Consider the following 16949-nt stretch of genomic DNA (forward strand, 5'->3'; position numbering starts at 1 on the left):
TACATTACTTAGTAATTCAAATAATAATAATAATGTAGAACAGTTTGAGCGCATCATTATACAGGGTGTAATCGTTAAGTGTGCACAGGCGATTTTTCCGTAAGTATCACAGATAACAAAAAACTTTAAACTGATATCGAAAGTACTTAACCTAATGAGTAAAATGGCGGTAGTAAATTTTTAAAAATAAATCGAGAAATATCAAAAAAATTATCTTTATCCCTCCCATACATTAAGTATGAAATATGAATATCCCATATACCTACATTTAATATGAAAGATTTTAGCTTTCTTTTTCTTTTTTTGTAAATGTCTGGAAAATCCCCGGGAAATGCTCGGAAAATCCCCGGAAAAGCCTGGGAAATTCCCGGAAAATAACCGGAAAATGCCTGGGAAATGCTCGGAAAATGCGTGGAAATTTCCGGAAAAACCGTGGGAAAATCCCTGAAAAATGCCTGGAAAATATCCGGAAAATGTCCGGAAAATATCCAGGAAATGCTCGGAAAATCCCCGGGAATTGCTCGGAAAATCCCCGGGAAATGCTCGGAAAATCCCCGGAAAAGCCTGGGAAATGCTCGGAAAATGCGTGGAAATTTCCGGAAAAACCGTGGGAATATCCCTGAAAAATGCCTGGAAAATATCCGGAAAATGTCCGGAAAATATCCAGGAAATGCTCGGAAAATCCCCGGAAAATGCTCGGAAAATCCCCGGAAAAGCCTTGGAAATTCCCGGAAAATAACCGGAAAATGCCTGGGAAATGCTCAGAAAATGCGTGGAAATTTCCGGAAAAACCGTGGAAAATCCCTGGAAAATGCCTGGATAATATCCGGGAAATGCTCGGAAAATCCCCGGGAAATGCTCGGAAAATCCCCGGAAAATGCTCGGAAAATCCCTGGGAAATTCCCGGAAAATGTCTGGAAAATCCCGGAAAATAACCGGAAAATGCCAGGGAAATGTCTGGAAAATATCCGGAAAACGCGTGGAAATGTCCGGAAAAAGCGTGGAAAATGCCTGGAAAATGCCCGGAAAATGCTCGGAAAATCCCCGGAAAATATCCGGAAAATGCGTGAAAATGTCCGGAAAGTGTGGAAAATGCCACTTCAAATTTGCGAAGTAATTAAAGCAGAAAACCAAAAAAGAAAAATAAAGCTAAAATCTTTCATATTAAATGTATATGGGATATTCATATTTCATACTTAATGTATGTGAGGGTTTAAAGATAATCTTTTTGATATTTCTCGATTTATTTTTAATAATTTATTACGGCCATTTTACTCATTAGGTTAAGTACTTTCGATATCAGTTTAAAGTTTTTTTGTTATCTGTAATACTTACGGAAAAATCGCCTGTGCACACTTAACGATTACACCCTGTATAATATGTACCTAAGTATTAAATTACGTTAGTTTACATAGTAATTTTACTAAAAACACAATGACTTTCTTTCGCGCTCGGTACAACAAACTAAGCATGTTTGTGGTACGTGGCACGCATCACTTGACCCCCCGCGAGTTCCCCTCCGTTACTATGCGAAAATACATTCGTCGCCCTACTGTAGGAAAAATTGTAATATTTTAAATTCGAGAAATATTGATTTCTTGTATTCGACTATTCGTTGTAGTCGAATACAAAATATATTTGAAGAAACTTAGGTTGGCCTTCATGCAAAAGGGATCCTATCAAATGATAAACTTGACCTTGTATCTTAAAAGTAAGCATGAAAGGATCCTCTGATAATTGTTGAGCACCAAAGGATCATTTAAAACGCACTATTATAAGAGCGAATATTGTCTAAGAACTGTTTAGATTGCACATGTTCCTCTAAAAGTAGTCATTTCAAAGGTTCTGGTGTATCTTCAAACGAAAGCCGACTCCTTACTCCTCTTTAAAGCATTACAAAAAGAACATACTACGTTAATATCGCCTATACAGAAGATGATCCATAATCAATTGTGAGGTTATAAGCAAACCCACTTTTATATTTGTCGGACCACACCACCGAATTCGTAGATTGATCTTCTATGTTTACCTCTTAAGTCATTAAGACTGTCGAAATCTGTCTACAGTATGACGGGCCTCTCGCTATTCGTCCGTTTCAAGAGACCAAATAGTTTCAATTCTTAATCTTTCATTAAACAAACTTATTAATCGTACTTGTCTCAAATAATCTTGTCTCAAATAATGGTAATATTCGCGTCCCTACTCTAGTCATTGCTTATGCTCATGTTCATCTTCAAGAGATCGAATAATATTATGGTGCACCCTATCATTTGTCAATCGGTCTTCATATTGAATAAAAGTTTCAGATTATCGAGATAAAATATGCCATTTGCGATCAGCTGTGAGACGTTATACCCTCTCAGTGAAGGTTTCGGTCTCACAGGATAGTACATGCCGTTCGCGGTCAGCTGTGAGCCGCAATTCTCGTTGTGAAGCGGTTTCAGGTTCTCGGCATAACACAATATGTTGTTTTCGGTCAATAGTAAGCCTCTTACCTCTAACGATCCTTGAGAACTCTTATTTCTCATTTTCTTAGCTTTGCTCGAATTTCGATATAAAGATTTTTTAGGTGGCACTGATGCGAGTAAATAAAAATTAAGTTAAAACGGACTGAGAGTGTTATAATCATCAATCATCATCATCATCAATACATATAATAAAATTGTGGAAAAGCGATGTCTGTACAATGAAAATATGTAGAAAAAAATTAGCAGGTGTTATTATTAAATCGATCTTGAACCCAAAACTGTAGTTAAAATTTTTTTTGTCTGTTTGTCTGTATGTTTGTGCACGTTAATCTCAGAAACGGCTTATCCGATTTAGATGCGGTTTTCACTAATGTATTGTGGTAATCTTCATTTAACAGTTAGTGTTTATTTCATGTCAATCGGTTCATAAATAAAAAAGTTATGACAATTTATAAGTAATCACGGCGAACATTTGCTAAGGCATTCTATTGTACACTGTACAGTGTACGATAAAACGTAATTTATCTGTTATACGCTACAGTTATTCCTTTACATGTCCAGATAATCATATCAAAATTCCCCAAGGGTTTGGGGGTTAAGCTGAGGTAGTAGGGGGGGCGGGGTCAAATTAACATTATGGTTACTTCTAATAGGTAAATTTTCCACACAAAATGTCCTTTAAATTATGTCGTATTATATTTTTAACCCCCGACGCAAAAAGACGGGTGTTATGTGTTTGACTGCTATGTATTTCTGTGTGTGTGTGTGTGTCTGTCTATGGCACCGTAGCTGGCTAACAGGTAAACCGAATTAGATGCGGCTTTTTTTTGTTAGGCAGCATATTTTCCGACGCTGGTTCTTAGATAAATTGTATCGAAATCGGTTTATCCACTTATTATACCTACATAGGGGTAAAAGTGGGAATGAAAAAAATGATATAATAATTTATTTTTAAAGATCGTTGGGAAGTTTATGAAATTATTTATTCCTTTTTCTATACACTTTTCTTCGTCTAAACGGTTAAGTTACGTGCTCCCTCTCTCTCTCTTCAGCCTTTAGTTACGTGCGTGAGACAGGAAACATCTAATTTGGATTTGTTGCTGGATTTGATAAAAATTGAGTATCGATTAAGCTGATCAGTGGCTACACCATACATTATTAAAAACATCCATTTAAGAAAGGAAGGAAATAGAATTTGCTCCTCTCCCCCCCTGGTTCCTAAAAAATAATATGACATAATTTAAAAGAAATTTTACGTAGAATTAGTTAGGCATTTCTTTTTTGATTTTCTATATTATATACTAATCATAATTTTTAATTACAATATTATGTAGTAACTATTTGGTATAGGTTAGGCATTTCATTTCTTGATTTTCTTTAATTAGTTGGTACGTAAGTTTTTTAGCTCAGTTTAGTAAGAAATTTTAATAACAATTCTTTTAATTATTTATGGTAGTACGTATTTACTCAATAATTGTATGTTAAGTAGTAATTCAGCATGGGCGTAGCCACGGTGGGGCTGGGTGGGGCGCTTACCCTGGCTTTGATCTGGTAGGTACCAATTGTGAAGGTGTGAACCACTCCGGGCGTGGGCGTTGGCGTGGGCCTGGGAGTGGGCGTGGGAGTGGAAGCATGAAAATAAAAACAATTATTATTGCCCCACCCTGAGCCCATGGTCATAGGTCCCATAGTCACTATTCCACGCGGACGAAGTCGCGGGCACAGCTAGTAGACAAATATAATCAGAAAGCTTTGAACTCCTAAGCTCAACCATAAAAGATAGACATTAATTATGATGTTGGGAGATATTTTTTATATAATATGGAGAACATTTCTTTCATACTAATAATTGTACCAAGTTTCGTTTAAATCCGTCGAGTAGTTTTTGTTTCTATAACGGTTATACAGACAGACAGACGGACAAAAATTTTTGGCGTCAGTGTCGATCCCTAATCACCTCGTGATAGTTATTTAGGAAATATATTTCATGTACAGAATTGACCTCTACAGATTTAATATAAGTATTATTCATATAATTAGATGCCAATTTCCATGTAACGTTAAATTCGACTATACAATAACTAACAGACAACGCAGGTTACTCTCGTTTCCGTAAGTTGAGGCGGCTACATATTCGGTCCTCATAACTTCACTTTTTGTGAACGAAACGACAGCGCGGTTTAATTCGATGCCAACACCATCAAAAAAAGGAAATATTTTTAATTGTGAAAAAATATTATGATTTACACTATAAATACTATTTTAACATTAACACAAAATATAAGACTGTGAGTGTGTAAAAATAAATCCAGCTAGTTTCACATCAAACTTATGTTTTTAATTAGGTATACGACATGAAAATATATTAATTACCAAGCAATAATCATACAGGTAAATACTGAACAAAAGTATTAACAGTCAAAGTAAATTTTTACTTACAACATGTAAATGATGAAGGAATAATAATTATCAACGAACTAACCTTTTTGTATTATTGTTTATAAATATAAATTCATAAACAATAAATTTATAAAGAATAGAAAAAATTCGACCACTAAAGAATGCTGGTTCGAGTCCCGCCTCGTTATCGAATTTTTAAAACACGAAGATTTTTAAAAATGTAACCAATGAACACAATCAATATTAGATTAACTGTAATGGTGTCTAGTTTGACTTAAAATAATAAACATCTACCCTCACTTTTAAAAATGTAGTATCTATATTCACACGAATTATAAGCGCACCTTATAGGGAAGGGAAGATATGGGTTAAAGAGTTAAATAAATAAATAACATAATTATTATATTTAAATTATTAATTTTTAACATTGTGTTCAGTAGTGTTAACATGTAAATTGATTTGATTTTTACGAAATCTCATAGATGGCGCTGTTTCAAATTTGTATACTAATAAATTCATTAAACTGATTCTCTGCCCAAATTACGTAAATGACATAGTTTTTATTGTGTAAAGCTAGATAATAGCATGGCTTACCCGAAACCAACATTTAAACATGAGTCTTTAGATTGTACGCTGTCGTAATACACGGAATACGTAAGAAAAAAAAGGTTCACAGCTCCTCCCCCGGAGGTGATAGCATGATAATATGTTTAAAAAAGCCTCACCCGACCTGTTAGTAATATTCATGCAAAATTTGAAGTCAATCTATGCAGTACTTTTCGAGATTAGCCTGGACAAACATACAGACAAACAGACAAACAGACAAACAGACAAACAGACAAACAGACAAAAATTCTAAAAACTATGTTTTTGGCTTCTATATCGATTATAGATCATGGATTATGTATTCTTTTAAAAAAATATTCAATGTACAGTTTTGACTTTCCTACGATTTTATTATATGTATAGATTTCACGTGAACTGAAATTTCAGCTATATCTTCTGCTTACGAGTTATAAGCATCGGAAGGTAAAACCTTAATGAAAAAAATATTAAGGTTTCTACACTAAAAAACTATTCATTTGCTAATTAATGAAAAAATTTACAAAAATCTCACCTGCATGACTGAAGGCGATATGTAGAGCAATGAAGAGAAACAAGCACTTCGGCGACGCCATGTCGCCTTTCGATCTGAAACAATTACATATTTTATTAGTACTAAAAGTACAATACAAATTTAGTACCTATAACAGAAAAACTAGACAAAAATATTTTTAACTGCCACTGTAAGCGCGTAACTGTAGCGTCAAAGCGCTTTCAATTGAGCTTTCTTTGTTACTGCTGTGCCCACAGACTGTGCCCTAATTTTTAACAATACCTAGTCTAAAGTAAGATTTTAAAACTTTGTATTCATAGTATTTTGTCAATTATCATAATATTAATCCCCTTCATCCATCCGAATGTGTAAACCTTAAGTAAAATAAAACCTAACTTCGTTTGCAGCGCACCAAACGAACAAATTGAACATAGGTTGAAAAAAAGTGCATTTATTTTTAGCTAAGCGGTCTTATACTGGATAGTGGATATAAATACCATGATCGACATAACTACGATCTAGTCGGATGCAACGCAAAAAGCCTGCGGTCGCTGACCCCGCACGAGATGGCTGACGTAACTTGTGGTTAGCTGCGATCCTGTGATGCTTCATATCGACCCCGTAGCTAAATAGACCTCTGTATGGCTTTGTACAGAGGTACTTGTAGAATAGACCTTTGTATGGTCAGTGGTCTATAATCTATATTATGCTATCATACATAAAATAATACTACCAATAGAGTATAGAATTTTAGATGTTCTGTATTGGTGGTTGAAGATTGTGCAGATTCATGAGTTTTAAACTTTTTGTCTGAACTACCCTCTATAATAACAAGTAGTGACGGATTGGTTATAAATGTTGTAATTATAATTTTATGTTGTTCACGTAAATACTGCATTGATTGGTCAAGTAGAGAAATGCAATTAAATAAAATGATACCCCGAAACTGAAAGCCTCAAGGATGACCTCACCCTGCCTTCTTTCTGTATATTTTACATTCCAATATTTTAATAGAGGTCGCTATATTCCAAAAAGCTTTGAGAATGGATGCAATAAGGCTAATGTATGTTTTAATCAAATTATTTATAGAACACTCTCGTTGATAATACACTTGTGTACATAAATATATACAGTCTTACAACTTGAGGAAAACCGTTATTCTTTTTGTATGATTATTCCATATTAAAAATAGTCCATTGAATGAGTCCCTCCAAAGGGGGTCTAGAGTGCGTGAGTTAGTAACGTAAGATGTTTCTTCGGAAACATGTCAAGAGTCCCTAGGTAATAAACATACTAAAACCCCGGGACACTAGGAGGAGCCCCGGAGTGGGGGGAGGGGGGAAATGGGTCCATTTTTTCATTTTTCGCTTAAATCTCAAAAACGGTACATGTTAGAGAAAAACTTTCAAGGAAAAGTTGAAAGGCCATAAAATTATCTACAAGTTGTACCTAAATCATTTTCTCCTATATCCTACCGTTTCTGAGTTATACGCAGTAAAAAATGATTTTGGCTCAAACAATTTCCCCATACTACACATCAATCGATCAAAAAATATTTCCTTCTTCCAAAAAACTCAAATGTGCAACTTGTGACCGGTACTGATAGATTGCTCTTAATTAGGTCTATAATTGGTAAAATAAACACATTCCTCCATGGAAGCTTTTAGGAGGAATCGATTGTCAAAATATTATATTAGGGCAGTTTGAGTTACTGAACTTGATCTTTTTATTTTTTCTTCCAAAAAACTCAAAAGTGCAACTTGTGACCGGTACAGATAGATTGCTCATAATTAGGTCTATCATTGATAAAAATACCAGATTCCACCATGGAGGCGTTTACGGGGAATTGAATTTTATCAGGGTAGTTACGATACGTGAACTTTTTATTTTTTTTCTTTCAAAAAACTCAAAAGTGCAACTTGTGACCGGTACAGATAGATTGCTTATAATTAGGTCTATCATTGATAAAAATACCAGATTCCATCATGGAGGCGTTTACGAGGAATTGAATTTTATTAGGGTAGTTAGTTAAAAAGTTCAAGTATCGTAACTACCCTAATAAAATTCAATACCTCCTAAACGCCTCCATGGTGGAATCTGGTTTTTTTATCAATGATAGACCTAATTATAAGCAATCTATCGGTACCGGTCACAAGTTGCACTTTTGAGTTTTTTGGAAGAAAAAAAATAAAACGTTCAAGTATCGTTACTACCCTAATAAAATTCAATTCCCCGTAAACGCCTCCGTGGTGGAATCTAGTATTTTTATCAATGATAGACCTAATTATGAGCAATCTATCTGTACCAGTCACAAGTTGCACTTTTGAGTTTTTTGGAAGAAAAAAATAAAAAGATCAAGTTCAGTAACTCAAACTACCCTAATATAATATTTTGACAATCGATTCCTCCTAAAGGCTTCCATGGAGGAATGTGTTTATTTTACCAATTATAGACCTAATTAAGAGCAATCTATCAGTACCGGTCACAAGTTGCACTTTTGAGTTTTTTGGAAGAAAAAAATAAAAAGATCAAGTTCAGTTACTCAAACTACCCTAATATAATATTTTGACAATCGATTCCTCCTAAAGGCTTCCATGGAGGAATGTGTTTATTTTACTAATTATAGACCTAATTAAGAGCAATCTATCAGTACCGGTCAAAAGTTGCACTTTTGAGTTTTTTGGAAGAAAAAAAATAAAAAGTTCAAGTATCGTAACTACCCTGATAAAATTCAATTCCCCGTAAACGCCTCCGTGGTGGAATCTGGTATTTTTATCAATGATAGACCTAATTATGAGCAATCTATCTGTACCGGTCACAAGTTGCACTTTTGAGTTTTTTGGAAGAAAAAAATAAAAAGATCAAGTTCAGTAACTCAAACTGCCCTAATATAATATTTTGACAATCGATTCCTCTTAAAGGCTTCCATGGAGGAATGTGTTTATTTTACCAATTATAGACCTAATTAAGAGCAATCTATCAGTACCGGTCACAAGTTGCACATTTGAGTTTTTTGGAAGAAAGAAATATTTTTTGATCGATTGATGTGTAGTATGGGGAAATTGTTTGAGCCAAAATGATTTTTTACTGCGTATAACTCAGAAACGGTAGGATATAGGAAAAAATGATTTAGGTACAACTTGTAGATAATTTCATGGCCTTTCAACTTTTCCTTGAAAGTTTTTCTCTAACATGTACCGTTTTTGAGATTTAAGCGAAAAATGAAAAAATGGACCCATTTCCCCCCTCCCCCCACTCCGGGGCTCCTCCTAGTGTCCCGGGGTTTTAGTATGTTTATTACCTAGGGACTCTTGACATGTTTCCGAAGAAACATCTTACGTTACTAACTCACGCACTCTAGAACTTTTTATTCAATGGACTAAAAGAGATATACAAGGTTTATGTTTTAGGCTAATAAAGTAGAAAATAAATTGTTTTCTTTCAGTCGTTTTTTGAAAGTTGCAAAGTTTTGAACACAATGTTTGAGGTTTTTTTAAAAATATAAATAGACTGTTGCACTTCAAGTGAAAGTCCTGTATTATGGGCATAAATAATTTAAATATGATTTCTTGTAGAAATTCACAATTAGCTTGTGTTCAATAGAGCAATTTATAGTTGTATTTAAAATGAGTTTTAGTAATTTGAATAATTAAAATTACTATAAATTGAAAAAAGTTCAATATTCAAATAATAATGGCAATAAGCGCTAATAACCGATACTGAAATAATAGCAATTAATAACCATTTAATAAATAAATTATAATAAATCATGTCAAGCTTACTATTATAAACTTTTGCAATGACTGATTTGTTCCTTTACTACCTAATAATGAAAGATGTAACACAAAATATTAATCAACGCCAATTTATAATAAACATAATTGAACATCAATTTATAACAATATCCTGTCAGCAGTATCTGGATCAGTGGTTGCAACGAGTAATAAATATTAATCGAAATAAATTACAACAAATGGTGTATGAATAAATTCGTTCGCAATTGAAAGTATCCATCTTTCACTTTCAAGCTGTCGCGGCTCATGAAGAGTGACAGCGGAATCGAACCCACGACCCATTTGCGGCGTATCTGATGTAAACTGTGCCACAGTTGCCGCAGGGTGCGCGTCCAGTGAAAGATCTGCTATTGGATGCTATGCTGAGAATCATGATTTAGTAATTACAAATCACGTTTTAGTTCTGATGAATGGAGGATTATTTCTATTTTTAAATTGTTATTAAAGCCTATCTGTTAGTGATGATCGCATTTCCACATTTTCATTCATTCATCTACAATTATAGTAACAAGAAAATTATTTCTGTATGCTTCTAATAAAGTAACTCGACTTATTCAACCGATTTTGCTAATTCCTTCACTTTCTACATCACTCCCACCATACCCAAGTTAAACTCAGCTACATCACATATAGCTTGGCAACAACAGTGGAGGTTTGTCGGATTGACCGCGTGTGTCCGGCCAATCATCCAATCGGTCCAATTGAATGATGACCGTGGGTGACACCGTCCCCTGCCGGCTTCCGTGTGAAAGCATAGATGCTGTGAGATTGCATACATCGATACTAATGTTATTGTTACTTTTTAAATCATAGTTGTTTCTAATGAACGTGAATTAAAAGTATAAGAAATAAATAAATATACAAATAAAGTAGTAATAAAGACGAATGTCGATTGTCACGACTACCACAAGTTGTTAAAAATGTCTGGCTACATAAATTTAATGAATAAAATAACTCGTTATAAATATTTTTAGCGCGTTGAAATTTAGGCAAGGCAGTTGTAATTACATTCTATATAATATTTTTTTATGATTAAAAAGACGAACACAAAGACCTTCTGATTTCCGAACCGTTGTTAAAATTTCAATTTTAAAATGTCTAGACTCCAGATAAAAGATTGCTTTCTTCAATTTGTTGGTATAATCAGTGATTTCAAAATATTCGATGACTTCATCATAAGTGAAAATTTGAATAATGACAGTTCAAAAGGTCTTTTAGTTTTTTATGATAGCATTTCCTCAAACAACATCAACTTATTACAACACCATATTAGGACGACTTTATATATTACTACAGTTAACTCTTCCTTTACTAAAATATTTATACCTTGAAGAAATTTAACAAGTTCTTTGAATAGTGTCAAAGGTTATATGATTTTTATGTAAATCATTGTTATTCCCTTTTTTATTGTTAATCATAAAGACCTCTTAATAAAAAACACAAAAGATAGAAATAATAATATCCTCCTCTTTTTTTGAAGTCGGTTAAAAAATAACACAATAAATACAATTCAAGTTGCATTCATGAACTGATTATGAATTAATACAGGGAAATAAAAACCACAATGCTCTAGAATTCTAGATCTAAGTTTAAAATCTAACCACTGTGCCAAAAATTAAAAGTAGAAATAAGAGAAAGGTCCATTATTACATAACTATTGGCACCACTATTCGGATCGATGCCAGTAATATTGTCTAATCGCCCAAAAGCGGAAAAATACAAAAAAATATTGGTTATTTTTTTTAACACGCAACCGGAATGCAAGTAAAATCTCAAAGCAATAAAACAATTAGATGACCTAGAACGCCCAGCGATCAGTTTTCACTTCTTTTCATATTCATAATCAATATCCTAAATGAATTAATTAGTGAGATTTTTTAGTTTCAGTTGAATAAAGCAAGATACTTTGCTAATCCTCTGTTAAGCATTATACAGGGTGTAATCGTTAAGTGTGCACATTCGATTATTCCGTAACAATTGCAGATATCAAAAAACTTTAAACTGATATTGAAAGCCCTTTACCTAATGAGTAAAATGACAATAATAACTTTAAAAAAATAAAACGGGAAATATCCAAAAAAGTTACATTAAACTTCCAATATCAGTTTAAAGTTTTTTAATATCTGCAATAGTTACGGAAAAATCGCCTGTGCACACTTAACGATTACACCCTGTATATACTAGACAAAGCATTTTTCGATTAGGATCAGGAATTATGCCTGAACACAAACACAAAAATGCATTAAAGGTAATAAATCTACTAGAGAAGGATATTTTTGTGGTCTGATTTTTAATAAATTGTTTCCTGATTTAATTTGAAAAATCTCTATAATGACCGAATTTCAATTTCAAGAATATATTTTCTACTAAGCAATGTAATAACTAAACCTAATCATAAGGATATCATAACCCAGCCAATTTAAAAAGCGCCACGGACCAAGGAAGATGCACTAGATAAAACCTAAGTATCGGATAGGATGGGCGCTATTTATAGCAGAGTGGTTACCACGGGATGCAACCGCGTTATTATCATTACTCTGATAATGGCCCCGACGGACATTGCTTCTTGAGGAACAAATGATTTAGAATTCTTGGACGTGATGCGAGTGCCTGTTGTTTGAAAGGTCGTTTGTTATACTTTGTCGCTTTGCATGTGGTGTATCTTGTGGTGCGCTTTGCATCTTTTGGTGGATTTTGGGTGTTGAAACTATTTTCTGCGTGAAGATAAGTTTAAGCTATGTTTTACTAGGTGAAGTGACTACTTCGATGCGTAAATATTGATTTGTATTCCGTGCTCCGTAGCACCTGTGGTAGCACCTTAAAGCTTTGATATGATAACACAAATACTTTGAACTTCCAATTTATAATTCGTGCTTTTGCTTTTTGTGTTCAAAATTGAGGAAATTAAATTTTTCCAAATTAAATTTTCATATAGATTTTATAAAAAGCTTTATTTTCGTGATAGAAAATCTATGAAAATTCGTCGACTTTGATTTAACTTTTCTAAAGTCATAAAATTTCTCGACATCCACTATCACTCCGAGTTCCGTCTCATCACAGTAATGTGCTCTGGGGAAATCTGATAATAAATAAATTTAATTAAAAAGCCGTGTAAATGAAATGTTCGGTGCATTGACCCGAAAGCAAAAAGGCGGGTAGCGGTCGAGGCGCCAGCGAGAAATCGGAATAACGCCGCTTTTGTTATTTTTTATCATTTTCCAATCGTGCTACTTCATTAGATTCTCGGAGGTGTAAATACCTCGTGGAATACTGGGTATTGGTTTTTTCAAGCTTTGTGTATTCGAGGAATAACTGTAACGAGCTTTAATAGTATTATACTTTAAATTAAGTGTCAGTAATGTAATGAGGTAAAGAGGAAAGACTTGGACTTGTTGTAGGTACTTATCTCCGTTCAATAACTTAATTAATCTCTGCCGAATAACATGAGCTGCATATTTTACTAATGCCAGTTTAATATAATGTATTTGCTTTTGACAAACTATTTAATATTTACTAGATGTAGTATTTGATTTTGGCGAGTCAAAGAATAAAAAAAAATTCCGCGCCATTAAATGTCTGCAAATATTGGTACACCCAGTTCTGAAAGAACGCGAAAAAAGGTACTATTACTATAATATTAGAGAAGTTATAAAATATAATTATTGGTAAGTACCATTTAATCAGAAAATAATCTAGCTTGTGACACAAAATATTTCAACGGAAATAAAAAAAATTATACACTTTCCACGACCTTCCTCGATAATCGAAATGTTTATTTTATCACTAGATTTCCGCCCGCGGCTTCGCCCGCGTTTTCAAAGGAAAACCCGCATATTTCCCGTTCCCGTGGGATTTCCGGGATAAAACCTATCCTATGTATTAATCCAAGTTACCCTCTATATGTGTGCTAAATTTCATTGTAATCGGTTCAGTAGTTTTTACGTGAAAGAGTAACAAACATCCATACATCCATACTTACAAACTTTCGCCTTTATAATAGTATTAAGATATACATATGTATATTATACAGAATCGCCAATAAAATTTATCCTAATTGTAATAGTGCCCTTATACTAATGGCATATTAGATCATGCCCATATATTACATTAATCATTCATAAAATGCAAAAATGTTATCAAATGATTTACTACTCAAATCGATAGGCCACAAATACAAAATAAGCAGATAAATCAGCGCAGCAATTTGATTTTTTTTTTTAATTTTATATCCGCATTCAAATGTCAGTTTAATTTATTGTGTCTATAATAATTAGGTATACGTTTCGAAACTACATTTGTATCTACAATAACGTTCTATCGAAATGTGCCAATTTTTTATATTTCTTCAAAATTTATATTTGTATTTACACTTTTTTAACTCGATAATTATTATTTAAATTACCCATTAATGAAAACGCAGCATTACACCGATGCGAAAATTCAAAACAAATTTATAAATGCTTCTTCTTAACTCTGTAAAGTTGCTTTGCGAAGCTCATACATAGATCATATGTTATAGTTAATTTCATGATTTTTTTATAACTTTGAGCTTAAGTCTTGTTCAATTAACATGCGATCTTAAAACGATCTCAGCAAGACCTATCAAGCGTTGTATCTACTATGGTCACCAAGACCATCAAGCAGTTAATATGGAATGCGCAAGAGCGCGCGCCGCGTAAGCGCCGCTCGTCTGCGCATGCGTCAATGAGTGTACGCCGTTAATATTCACTTGACGCGCGCGAGAGCGTCACGCTGCTGCTGTATTTGGTTTTGTAAACCTCGGCTTGGCGATGAGCTGCTGAATTATTTATTTTTCTGAAAGTTTTTGTGTTTTTTTAAATGATTAGGATGCTAAGAAGGAATTGTAAAATAACGCATCTAATGCGTTTATTTTTAAGTTTCAGACGACATTTCGCGGTAGTTTTTGAAAGCTTTTGTTATAATTACTTACCGTGTAACCAAAATATTTCGGTATATGATGTATTTTAAACATTAAACAACAATATTATATAAAAGAACACGAACTAATATAGTAATGCAAAATTTCCTTTTTTTACTACAGTAAATTAATCTTCGACTGTTATCTTCAATCTCATCTAATTTTTATCTATAGGATCGCGTCAAAGATAGCTGTAGCCTAGTTTCACACCAGTATAGAATGATTGGATGTTTAGAAGGGAACTTTCGCAAAATAGGCTATCATTTCTATGATGAATATAGCGGCATGTGTGCGAATCCGAGCTGTGCAAAGAACAGTGCGAAAGCTCATAGAATGGAGCTTTGGGCTGAAATTTCTCTCTCTTAAAATTTTGTTACCTATGGACAAAAGGTCATCTCAATCTCTGCAGCTGCAGCAGTTACTAGCCCATTTAAAATGTATACGGCTAACGCAATAAAACTAAAAATTACCCCAACATAGTACCGATTTCTAATATACAGAAATTCAATCATCAAGCCAAATAAATTATTCATCTCTTGGTCTATAATTGTAATTCAAATGACGTCATCTACTTAGAACATTACCTAAGGTTGCGTCTTCGTGTGCGGACAGAATGACTTACTTAGCTTGATTCATTACCACTAACTTCTACACTACTTTTACCGTGGGATTAGCAAGGTTCAGTGATAAATTATTGAGAAAATCTGATCTAGAAATGTGTGGTAATTAAAAAAGACGTGTGGCACTCGGGGACTGCCGCGGTAGAGCTATTGCATGCTATATATGCCTTCAAGCCACACCTCCGCACCCGTCGGAGTGGGGAGCGTGAGGTTTTTCGTTACTAAATTTCTGGATTCGGTCCCTGCGCTCAAGGCCCGCGATAGAAGCTTTGCCATAGCTTAAAAATGTATGTTATCGCCTGAAAAAAAACCTTCTTTAGGTACTGGAGGCCAATCACCCGGCCAACCCATATTTCGAGAAAAATAATTGAAGTCATAACTTGGCCCCAAAATAAACTGACCTAAATGCATCTAACCGTTTACGATGCAATTATACAAACACACGTTATTGTTAACTGAATAAATAATTTAATTCCTAATCATTGTTAGCGTATATATTTAATTATCTCATTTTGTATAATAATTTATACGTTAATCGTCTCTATATTTCACCGTTCACGGTAATCAAAAATTAAATGTCCGACGATAACGCATATGTTAAAAGATTTTGAAACATCGTGTACTTTCTAGTTTATTTAATAGCTAAACGAAACTTAAGTAATATAAAATTACTGTACTGGTATACCCTCTTTATATTTTCCTATTACATTATCATATTAAATTTACCTTAAGCTCGTAAAACTTATGAAAGCAACTACTATATTTGAATAATAATAATTATAAGATATCATGCTATTCAATCATATCGCAATCTTCAAATAATATAGAGACGATCACGCGTAAATACAGTTAAGGTTCAAAGCTGCATTCACAAGGTATGTACCATATGTAGTCTAATAAGCATTAAAGACTGTATGCTAAGCCAGACATCAATCTTTCTCTGTGCCAAATTCACCAAGACCCTATCCGTCATTTTTTCAAGAAAGACGATAAGTAAGCAAAAGAACAGTTTAACTAAATACAAACAAACAGAAAACCTTCACAAAACTTTCGCGTTTATAGTAAGCAAAATAGTATTACTAAAAATACATAAATGACTTCATTTCACGCAATACAGCCAGCTAACCGCACACGTGACTCATCGCAGGATCGCAGTTTTTTTAGGGTTCCGTAGCCAAAATGGCAAAAACGGAACCCTTATAGTTTCGTCATGTCCGTCTGTCCGTCTGTCCGTCTGTCCGTCTGTCACAGCCGATTTACTCGGAAACTATAAGTACTACAGTGATGAAATTTGATGGGAATATGTGTTGTATGAACCGCTACAAAAATATGACACTAAATAGTAAAAAAAAGAATTGGGGGTGGGGCCCCCCATACATGTAACTGAGGGATGAAATTTTTTTTTTCGATGTACATACCCGTGTGGGGTATCAATGGAAAGGTCTTTTAAAATGATATAAAGTTTTCTAAAAAACATTTTTCTTAAAGTGAACGGTTTTTGAGATATCAGCTCTCAAAGTCGTAAAAAGTATGTCCCCCCCCCTCTATTTTTATAACTACGGGGTATAAAATTCTAAAAAAAATAGAGGTGATGCATGCTAATTAACTCTTTCAACGATTTTTGGTTTGATC

At 33.9% G+C, this 16949-nt stretch overlaps 1 protein-coding gene across 1 annotated transcript in view; it reads right to left on the bottom strand.

The window, feature by feature from the left end:
- LOC149485528 (uncharacterized) overlaps positions 1–16949 on the bottom strand; it is a 55585-nt gene that overhangs the window by 18413 nt on the left and 20223 nt on the right. The window contains exon 2 of the mRNA XM_089698780.1: positions 5986–6059. Within this exon, the coding sequence (XP_089554906.1) occupies positions 5986–6059 (74 nt within the window). The remainder of the gene's footprint in view (positions 1–5985; positions 6060–16949) is intronic.

Source organism: Colias philodice, chromosome 9, assembly GCF_061535455.1.
Source record: "Colias philodice isolate Cphi_HAF_F1 chromosome 9, ilColPhil1 Martin Lab GWU primary, whole genome shotgun sequence".
In the NCBI taxonomy this organism is placed as follows: Eukaryota; Metazoa; Arthropoda; class Insecta; order Lepidoptera; family Pieridae; genus Colias; species Colias philodice.